Source organism: Cetorhinus maximus, unplaced genomic scaffold, assembly GCF_964194155.1.
Source record: "Cetorhinus maximus unplaced genomic scaffold, sCetMax3.hap1.1 HAP1_SCAFFOLD_2495, whole genome shotgun sequence".
In the NCBI taxonomy this organism is placed as follows: domain Eukaryota; kingdom Metazoa; phylum Chordata; class Chondrichthyes; order Lamniformes; family Cetorhinidae; genus Cetorhinus; species Cetorhinus maximus.
In genome coordinates this window covers 21,421-31,856 of record NW_027598433.1, presented here as the reverse complement: position 1 = coordinate 31,856, position 10,436 = coordinate 21,421, and the positions used below count along the sequence as shown (strand labels likewise).

The 10,436-nt window shown below is 55.9% G+C and overlaps 1 protein-coding gene across 2 annotated transcripts; it reads right to left on the bottom strand.

The window, feature by feature from the left end:
• Positions 1-930: 930 nt before the first annotated feature.
• Positions 931-10,169, bottom strand: LOC144677374 (catechol O-methyltransferase A-like). 2 transcript variants are annotated; one of them, XM_078537510.1, is made up of 5 exons: positions 9,906-10,169; positions 8,814-9,093; positions 4,111-4,304; positions 2,760-2,891; positions 931-1,208 (listed from the first exon to the last, which is right to left on the bottom strand). In XM_078537510.1, exons 2-5 carry the CDS (start codon positions 9,091-9,093, stop codon positions 1,029-1,031), a joined length of 786 nt encoding a protein of 261 aa, XP_078393636.1. In that variant the 5' UTR covers positions 9,906-10,169; the 3' UTR covers positions 931-1,028. The 2 variants fall into 2 exon arrangements, with proteins under 2 accessions (XP_078393636.1, XP_078393635.1); XM_078537509.1 differs by lacking the exon at positions 9,906-10,169 and having other exon boundaries at positions 939-1,208; positions 2,754-2,891.
• Positions 10,170-10,436: the final 267 nt, after the last annotated feature.

The following is a 10,436-nucleotide window of genomic DNA, read 5'->3' as shown; positions in this document are numbered from 1 at the left end:
GTGCGAGTGTGTGTGTGTGCGTGCGAGTGTGTGTGCATGTGTTTGTGAGTGAGTGTGTGTGTATCTGTGCGAGTGAGTTTGCGAGTGTGATTGTGTGTGTGCATGTGAGTGTGTGGGTGTGTGTATGCATGTGTGTACGTGTGTGTGTGCATGTATTTGCATGTGGGTATGTGTGGACATGTGTGCGTGTGTGCGTGAGAGAAAGAGAGAGAGTGTGTGTGTGGAATGTGTGTATCGAGATGTGTTGTGTGTGTGAGTGTGTGTGTCTCTATGTGTTGTGTGTGTGAGTGTGTTTGTGTGTCTCTTTGTGTTGTGTGTGTGTGCAAGTGCATGTGCAAGTGTGAGTGTGTATGTGTGTGTGTGAGTGTGTGTGTGTGTTTGTGAGTGTGTATGTGTGTTTGTGAGTGTGTGTGTGTGTGTGAGTGTGTGTGTGTTTGTGAGTGTGTGTGTGTGTGAGAGAGAGAGTGTGTGCAATGCATGGATGTCAGAGCCAGCGACGCTCACCACGGTCAAATATCCAGACCGCATGCATGCACGGGAGCCCTGGAAATGAGGGTCCCTGGCATCCATTAAGAGCGGAGGAACTTGGGTTTCTGTGTTAGCTCTCATCACCTCCCAGTGCAGCAGAGCACTCCACAGCCAAGAAACTCCTCCTGACGTGGGGAGAGGAAACACGGCAGCCAACCTGTGCACAGCCAAACCTCCCATAAACAACAAAAGATCTTCTGTTCAGCGAGGTGGGCTGAGGGATAAATATTGGCCTCAGGACACCAAGGGAGAACTCCCCCCACTCCCTCCCGCCCGTGAAAGGCGTGCAGCTCCGTACGTCTACTCCGACCGTGGATCCGCGATTGGATTGAATCCCCGAGACCCCTGCAGCGTTACAACAGAGGGCGGAGGGAAGAGGAAAAATACACCCCTGAAGAATTCGTCCTTTGTATCTCTTTATGGAAGGTGACGCGCGATTACAGTAAAGACGAGGAGGAGCCGTGAGGTGGTGTGTTCGCCCTCGAGGCAGGAGGAGACGGTCAATCCAGGAACACCGATTTCTCCAGGCCGTCGGCGGCCTGCGTGTACTCCAGGTGGGAAGGGAGGTACTCGCTCCGGTACCGCGGGTTGCGTCGGACGTACCGGAGGTACTCGGGTGCCCCCGGGCAGGTCACGTTGTCAGCCAGGAGGACCGTCCCGGGTCGAAGCAGCTCGTAGCTCTGCAGTTTGCGGGGGGGAGGGGGTGGTGGTGCGGGAAAAAGAAAGCAGGATCACCGACGCTGCCATCGAGAGTGACTCATCGCCGCCGGGACGACGCGGGCGCTGGCGGGCTGAGGTAGGAGATCGCCGCGCAGCGACAGGCTCAGTCACACAAGCAGCCGTCTCAGAAGCCCTGACAGGGAGCAGGTGGCGCTGCGGGAACCCAAACGGTAAAAGCACCGGGTTCGCCAGTGATGGATCAACCAAAACAGAAAAGGGAGAAGCTGGGGAGGTCACCGGGTCGGGGAACTCAGCAGCCGATTTGCGCACAGCAAGCTGCCACAAGCAGCCCGTGGGTGACTGACCCAGGTCATCTGTCTCCAGTGCTGTTGGTTGAGGGATAAATATGGGCCCCCAACAACCCCCCATTGTTTCCCCATTCCAATAGTGGAAGTGGGATCTATTACACCCACCCGAGAGGGCAGACAGGGCTTCAGTTTAACGTCTCATCCCGAAACACGGACCCTCCGACAGTGCGGCGCTCCCTCAGCGCTGACCCTCCGACAGTGCGGCGCTCCCTCAGTACTGACCCTCCCACAGTGCGGCGCTCCCTCAGCGCTGACCCTCCGACAGCGCGGCGCTCCCTCAGCACTGACCCTCCGACAGTGCGGCGCTCCCTCAGCACTGACCCTCCGACAGTGCGGCGCTCCCTCAGCGCTGACCCTCCGACAGTGCGGCTCTCCCTCAGCGCTGACCCTCCGACAGTGCGGCACTCCCTCATCTCTGACCCTTTGACAGTGCTGTGCTCCCTCAACACTGACCCTCCGACAGTGCGGTTCTCCCTCAGTAGTGACCATCCGACTGTGCGGCGCTCCCTCAGTAGTGACCCTCCGACAGTGCGGCGCTCCCTTAGCACTGACCCTCTGACAATGCGGCACTCCCTCAGCACTGACTCTCCAACAGTGTGCGTTCCCTCAGTACTGACCCTCCGACAGTGCAGCGCTCCCTCAGTAGTGAACCTCCAAATGTGCGGCGCTCCTTCAGTGCTGACCCACTGACAGTGCCTCGCCTCTTCAGTACTGTCCCTCCGACAGTGCGGCGTTCCCTCAGTACTGACCCTCCGACAGTGCAGCGCTCCCTCAGTAGTGAACCTCCAAATGTGCGGCGCTCCTTCAGTGCTGACCCACTGACAGTGCCTCGCCTCTTCAGTACTGTCCCTCCGACAGTGCGGCGCTCCCTCAGTACTGACGCTCCAACAGTGCGGCGCTCCCTCAGTACTGACCCTCCGACAGTGCGGCGCTCCCTCAGCACTGATCCTCCGACAGTGCGGCGCTCCCTCAGTACTGACCCTCCGACAGTGCGGCGCTCCCTCAGTACTGACCCTCCGACAGTGCGGCGCTCCCTCAGCACTGACCCTCCGACAATGCAGCGCTCCCTCAGCACTGACCCTCCGACAGTGCGGCGCTCCCTCGGCACTGACCCTCCGACAGTGCGGCGCTCCCTTGGCGCTGACCCTCCGACAGTGTGGCGCTCCCTCAGCACTGACCCTCCGACAGTGAACTTGCCGTTACCTCTAGGAGTTTGGTGTCATGGGTATAACTTTCCTTCCAGTGATCCAGGAAAACGAAATCCAGTTTCTCAATATCAAACTTCTTCCTGAGTTCCGGAATCTGGTCCCAAGATGAACCCACCAAAAGCTCCACCTAAGATGCAATTGGGATATGTGATTTAATATTTACTTTGTTGACCTGTGGGACTTGGGTGAGTGGAGGGCAGATGAATTTGCAGCTTTCTCTGCCAGCCTCGCTTAAGAAACATGTCCCAACACCTCGGAGATCCTAAAGCCCACAAGACTCTGACTCCCTGGGTGATGCTGAATATCCTGAGGCTATTCCACTGTAAGGGCATCACATCTTAATCTCAGACCTTTCAACACTCGACCCTGCCTCTTGTGCAATCCCCAATTCCCATCGCTCCACCATTGGCGGCCATGCCTTCAGCTGCCTGGAGGTCCTAAGCTCTGGAATTCCCTCCCTAAACCTCTCCGCCTCTCGATCTCTCTCTGCCTCTCCCTCTCTCTCCGCCTCTCCCTCCCTTTCCCTCTTCACCTCTCCCTCTCCGCCTCTCCCTCTCCACTTCTCTCTCCCCCACCACCTCTTCCTCTCTCTCCCACTATGCCTCTCCTTCTCACTCCCTCTCCGCCTCTCCCTCTCTGTTTCTCCCTCTCCACCTCACTCTCCTTCTCCAGCTCTCCCTATGTGCCTCTCTCTCCCTCTTCGCCTCTCCCTCTTGCTCCCTCTCCACCTCTCTCTCCCTCTCTGCCTCTCTCACTCTCCCTCTCCAGCTGTCCCTCTCTCTCTCTCTCTCTCTCCCTCTCTCTCTCCCTCTCTGCTTTTCCCTCTCACTCCCTCTCCGCCTCTCCCTCTCCGCCTCTCCCTCTCTACCTCTCCCTCTCTACCTCCCTCTCCCTCACTCTCCCTCTCTTCCTCTCTCTCTCTGTCTTTCTCTCTCTCTCCCTCTCTGCCTCTCCCTCTCTCTCCCTCTCCGCCTCCCCCTCTCTCTCTCTCTCTACCTCTCCCTCTCCGCCTCCCCCTCTCTCTCCCTCTCCGCCTCCCTCTCTCTCCCTCTCTGCCTCTCCCTCTCCCTCTCTGCCTCACCCTCTCTCTCCCTCTCCCTCTCTGCCTCTCTCTCTCTCTCTCCCTCTCTGCCTCTCCCTCTCCGCCTCCCTCTCTCTCCCTCTCCACTTCCCTCTCGCTCCCTCTCTGCCTTGGAGACGCTTGTTAATACCGACCGCTTCGATCGAGCTTCTCGTCAGCTACTTTCATGTGGGTCGGGGTCTGGTTTATGCTGTTGGGATGTGACTTGGGAAATTTTTAGGTGCTATACGAATGCAATTTGCTTTTGCTGAGCTCTTCTCTTCACCTGATCTTCCACCCCGGCGTAGCTGATAATCTGCCTGGCGAGCTCGGCGAAGTCGGGGTTAAACTCGACAGTGTAAAGGCGTGCCCCTGGTTTCAGGAGTCTTGCGATGCGGACAGTGGAATAGCCACAATACGTGCCCAATTCCAACACCAGCCCAGGGTCAACCTCCAAAACGATCTGATCCAGGATCAAACCTGCAAGAGGAAGTGTAATCAAACTTAGGAAACTCGCCGAGCGCCTCCAGGCGACATCTCACACGACACAAGTACAGTTTAATCCAGACAGCGGCACTGTGCCATCTACTCCAGAAGGGATTCACAGTGTCCCAGTGGGCGCCACTCCCGGCAGAGTCCGAGGGACATGGGTATCAATCCCACGCCAGAAAAGCAAGACCAGGTTAAAGGCTCACCCTGTCACAGTGTTAGTACTGAGGGAGCGCCGCACTGTCGGAGGGTCAGTGCTGAGGGAGGGCCGCACTGTCGGAGGGTCAGTGCTGAGGGAGCGTCGCACTGTCAGGAGGGTCAGTGCTGAGGGAGCGCCGCACTGTCGGAGGGTCAGTGCTGAGGGAGCGCCGCACTGTCGGAGGGTCAGTGCTGAGGGAGCGCCGCACTGTCGGAGGGTCAGTGCTGAGGGAGCGCCGCACTGTCGGAGGGTCAGTGCTGAGGGAGCACCGCACTGTCGGAGGGTCAGTGCTGAGGGAGCGCCGCGCTGTCGGAGGGCCAGTGCTGAGGGAGCGCCGCACTGTCGGAGGGTCAGTGCTGAGGGAGCAACATACTATCAGACATGCAGTCTTTTGGACATAATTGCAGCCCCATCTTCTAAAATATTACTTCACAGAAGAAGGGTGTTCTCCTCTGTGTCCTGGGCCAATATTTATCACTCAAGCAATATCACTAAAAACAGATCGTCTGATAATTTATCTCATTGCTTTTTGTGGGAGCTTGCTGTGCAAGTCGACTGCCGAATATTCCATTACAATGGTGTCTACTTCATTGGCTGTAGAGTGTTACACACAAAATACAAACATACGAGTCCGGAGCAGGAGAAGGCCATTCAGCCCCTCGAGCCCTGCTCCCCCATTCAATAAGATCATGGCTGATCGGGCTGTCACCTCACCCCCACGTTCCTGCCCACCCCCGATAACCTCTCACCAACCCTTGTTAATCAGGAATCTATCCACCTCTACCTTCAATATATTCAAAGACTCTGCTTCCAGCACCTTTTGAGGGAGAGAGATCCAAAGACTCTCAACCCTCTGAGAATAAAATTCTCCTCATCTCTGTCTTAAATGGGCGACCTCTTATTTTTAAACAGTGACCCCGAGTTCTAGATTCTCCCACAAGAGGAAACATCCTCTCCACATCCACCCTCTCAAGACCCCTCAGGACTTAAAGGTTTCAATCAAGTCGCCTCTCACTCTTCTAAACTCCAGCAATACAAGCCCAGTCTGTCCAACTTTTCCTCATAAGACAACCCGCCCATTCCAGGTATTAGTCTGGTAAACCTTCTCTGAACAGCTTCCAACGCATTTACATCCTTCCTTAAATAAGGAAACCAGTATTGTACATGATGCTCCAGGTGTGGTCTCACAGGTGTCCTGTACAACTGAAGCATAACCTCCCTACTTTTGTATTCAATTCCCCTCCCAATAAATGATAACATCCTAGGAGCTTTCCTAATTACCTGCTGTACCTGCGTACTAACCTTATGTGAATCGTGCACCCAGACTCCCAGATCCCTCTGCACCTCAGAGCTCTGCAATCTCTCACCATTTTGATAGTCTGCTTATTTTATTCTTCCTGCCAAAATGGACAAGTTCACATTTCCCCACATTGTACTCCATTTACCAGGCCTTTGCCCACTCGCTGAACCTATTTATATCTTTTTGTAGCCTCCTCGTGTCCTCTGCACAACTTACTTTCCTACCCATCTTCCTGTCATCAGCAAATTTAGCAACCATACCTTCAGTCCCTTCATCCAAGTCATTTATATAAATAGTAAAAGGTTGAGGCCCCAGCACTGATGCCTGTGGTATGCCACTCGTCACATCCTGCCAGCCAGAAAAAAGACCCATTTATGCCAACCCTCTGCTTCCTGTTAGCCGGCCGATCTTCTATCCGTGCCAGTATGTTACCCCTGACACCATGAGCTTTTATTTTCTGCAATAACTTTTGATGTGGCACTTTATCAAATGCTTTCTGGAAATCTAAGTACAGCACATCCACCAGTTCCCCTTGATCCTTCAGAGAACTTCAATAAGTTGGTTAAACATGATTTCCCTTTCACAAAACCATATGGATTCTGTCTGATTTCCCTGAATCTGCCCTGCTGCAGCATCTTTAACGATAGCTTCTAACATTTTCCCTGCGACAGATGTTAAGCGAACTGACCTATAGTTTCCTGCTTTCTGTCTCCCCTCCCCTTTTGAATAAAGGAGTTACATTTGTTATTTTCCGATCTAATGGAACCTTCCTTGAACCTAGGGAATTTTTGAAAATTAAGACCAATGCGTCAACTACCTCACATTTTGGGACTTGCTATGAAATGGACATTGAAATGCAATATCCCCGCCGCTTTTCTTCTGCATCATGTCCGAACCCTTATTTTCAACAGGTTCAACTACTGGGACAAGGCTGGCCGATAGTTTGGTGGGGGGTGGGGAGAGAACATTTCTTAACGTGTAACGGACTGTGTCACAGACCACACTCTGCTGTTCTGCCTGCCTTCTGTCACCTAACATAGTCTCCGCTCCAAACTCCTCAAAGCACCAGGTTCGAGGAGCTGGGAAAATGCCTTCAACGACGCCACCCCCACCCCCTGTCTCTCTCTCTCTCTCTCTCTCTCTCTTACACATAGTCACTGTCCTCCCTTGTGAAAAAGCAACCTTGAAGTAGCTGCAGTGTCTGAATGAGCTTTAGTTACACATTGAAATGTGCGATTCAGAAGCCGGCTTTGGCTGAATGGTTGTTACCAGGAGACGCTCGGCGACCTGAGGAGATCTCCCAATGCCCGGCCTGCACGGTGATTACAGAATGAGATGGGTGATTAACTCGAGCCCTGTCTGCTTATTATGCAGACCGACTGACAGAGATGCTGCAGCTACGTGTTACTCATTACTCAGCAGCATGAGGTGGGGGAGGGGGGGAGACTATGTTCTCTTCAATACGCAAGGCGATTGCTGGTCCCAAGAAAGTTGCAGGACTCGCCATTCCATAACGCCTTTCGCTACCGCAGGGTGTGCCAGAGCCGAAGAGGGGCTTTAAAAGCTGGCTGGCAACCCAGCGCCCACCAACGCTGGCGGGCGTGCAGCGGACAAACCCATTTCAGATGTGCTCCCCTCTCTGCTGAGGCTGCAGAGCCCCACATCCGAAGCCTGGCCACTGTTGTCATGTTGGAAACGTGGCAGCCAATTTGCGCACAGCAAGCTCCCACAACAGGCAACGTGATAAAGAGTAACCCAGATCAGCTGCTTTTAGTGATTTGGTTGCAGGATGAATACTTGCCCCAGGACACCGGGGAGAACTGCCTCCTCCCTAAACCCCCCTCCCTCCACCCGCGCCGCCCACGCCCCGCTCTTCCTCCAATAGTGGCCGTGAAATCTTTCACATCCACCTGAGAGGGCAAACGGGGTGGCAGTTTAACCTCTCAACTGAAAGATGGCAGGTCCAAAAGTGCGGCGCTCCCTCAGCACTGACCCTCCGACAGTGCGGCGCTCCCTCAGCACTGACCCTCCGACAGTGCGGCGCTCCCTCACCACTGACCCTCCGACAGTGCGGCGCTCCCTCAGCACTGACCCTCCGACAGTGCAGCGCTCCCTCAGCGCTGACCCTCCGACAGTGCGGCGCTCCCTCAGCGCTGACCCTCTGACAGTGCGGCGCTCCCTCAGCACTGACCCTCCGACAGTGCGGCGCTCCCTCAGCGCTGACCCTCCGACAGTGCGGCGCTCCCTCAGCACTGACCCTCCGACAGTGCGGCGCTCCCTCAGCACTGACCCTCCGACAGTGCGGCGCTCCCTCAGCGCTGACCCTCCAACAGTGCGGCGCTCCTTCAGTACTGACCCTCCGACAGTGCGGCGCTCCCTCAGCACTGACCCTCCGACAGTGCGGCGCTCCCTCAGCGTTGACCCTCCGACAGTGCGGCGCTCCCTGAGTACTGACCCTCCGACAGTGCGGCGCTCCCTGAGTACTGACCCTCTGACAGTGCAGCGCTCCTTCAGCACTGACCCTCCGACAGTGCGGCGCTCCCTCAGTACTGACCCTCCAACAGTGCGGCCCTCCCTCAGCACTGACCCTCCGGCAGTGCGGCGCTCCCTCAGCACTGACCCTCCCTATCTCTGTAAACTCCTCCAGCCCCTACATCCCTCCCTATCTCTGTAACCGCCTCCAGCCCCTACAACCCCCAGATATCTGCGGTCCTCCGATTCTGGCCTCTTTACATTTGCCTGATTCCCATCGCTCCGCCATTGGCGGCCGTCCCCTCAGCTGCCTGGGGGGGGCCTTGAAGCTCCTGCACCTCCCGCCCGAAACCCTCCCCCTCGTCCGACACGCTTCTTAAAATCTACTCCTTCGACCACGGAGTTGCTCAGCCTGTCCGACTCGCTCCCTAGGCGCGCCCGTTGGAGTCTGATTCTCGCTTCCGCGCCGTGCTGTCTTTCGCCAGTTAAAGGCGCTATAGAAAGGCGGGCTCTCGCTGTCGCCTCCTACCCTTCTCGTCCCCGACGTTCATGGCCCACTCGACGGTGTTGCAGAACCTGTCGATGGCGTCCACCACGCTCTGCGGGTCACCACGGGTGGCGGTCTCCAGGACGTACTTCAGCATGCGCTGCGGCTGGGAGCTGCCTGTCAGGCGGTCGCGCAGGTAGAGGTAGATCCTGTCATGCCACAGGAGGCAGAGCCACCCGTTTCGCTTGGCCAGGGAGGGAATCAGCTTGAAGGTGACGAGGCAGACCACGGCCGCTGCTGCTGCACACAGAAGGAAGATCATCTGCAAAACGAGGGAACGAAATGAGCCCCGCGGTTAACGCCGCCGCGTGTTCTGCACCGGCAGCCGGGCAGCCGTCAGGCAAGCATGAAACGGACGTGATTCGGAGTTGGACTTTCGGTCGGTCGGCCGCGTTCGAGGGGCTGTGACGCGCGCCACAGTTTCAGGCTGCGGCTGTGAAGCCACCGCCAATGCGGCATCTTTAATGGCCGGCACTTGGCATCGTCATAACATTCAAGGCTACGGTGCTGGTAAATGGGGTCAGGTCGGTAGGTCAGGTGTTTCTCACAGTGTCGGTACAGACTCGATGGGCCGAAGGGCCTCTTCTGCACTGTGCGATTCTGTGAATTCAACAGGGTTTGGCCCTTTTAACCGAGTGGGTCAGGGTGAAGTGTACAAAGGGTGTGAAGGGTTTACAGAGGGAGGTGACGGTGTAGTGATATTATTGCTGGACTGGTGACCCAGGGTAATTCTCTAGGGACCGAGGTTCAAATCCTACCCTAGCAGATGGTGGAATTTGAATTCAATAAAAAAAAAACAAACTTGGAATTAGAAGTCTAATGGTGACCATCATCTGCGGAGAGAGAAACAGGGGTAACGTTTTGGATGGAATACGACCCTCGATAGGACTCCCTCCACGCCGTCGCAGAGGCAGTACCGAGGGGGCGCCGCCCTGCCGGAGGTGCCGTCTGTCAGGGCGAGACGTTCAAACCGAGGTCCCGTCTGCCCTTTTGGCCGGGCGTAAAAGATGCCACGGCCACCGGTGGGGTCGAAAAAGGACAGAAGAAACCGCTTGTCCCTGTCGGGCAACTTACTTCTGGATGAGATTTCCCCCTTCCCGCTTGCGCTTGGGGTGGTGGGAGAGAGCCGGGGAGCTGGGTGAATTTCCAAAGTCCAGTTTAGAGAAGTGCTCGATCCCCTCTCTCTCTCTCTCTCTCTCTCTCACACACACACACACACGGACCATCAGCGGTGCACAGCCCTGAAATCCTTTCCAAAAGCTGCCGGGAGACTAAAGGTGAAACAGCCGAGGGATTACACGCCTCATTTTACGACTGCCCTTAACCCTCAGCTGCTCTGACAGCATTGTCAACAAGTGGGAGGATTAGAAAGCTTGGAGGAGGCACAGTGTAAAACCGCACCTCCTGGCAGGGGGCCCAGGAGTGAGTCCCAGTCACCCTGGTGCTGCACACAGGACAGGGACAGGGAGGGGGGGAAGGCAACAATCAGCTGGTGATCCCGGCTCCCAACACCTCGCAGGCAATTTCTTCCATTCCACCAAAATGTTCATTCAACCCTTTGTCAATAATTCACAACCCAGTGATATATCTTCCTGGACAATGACC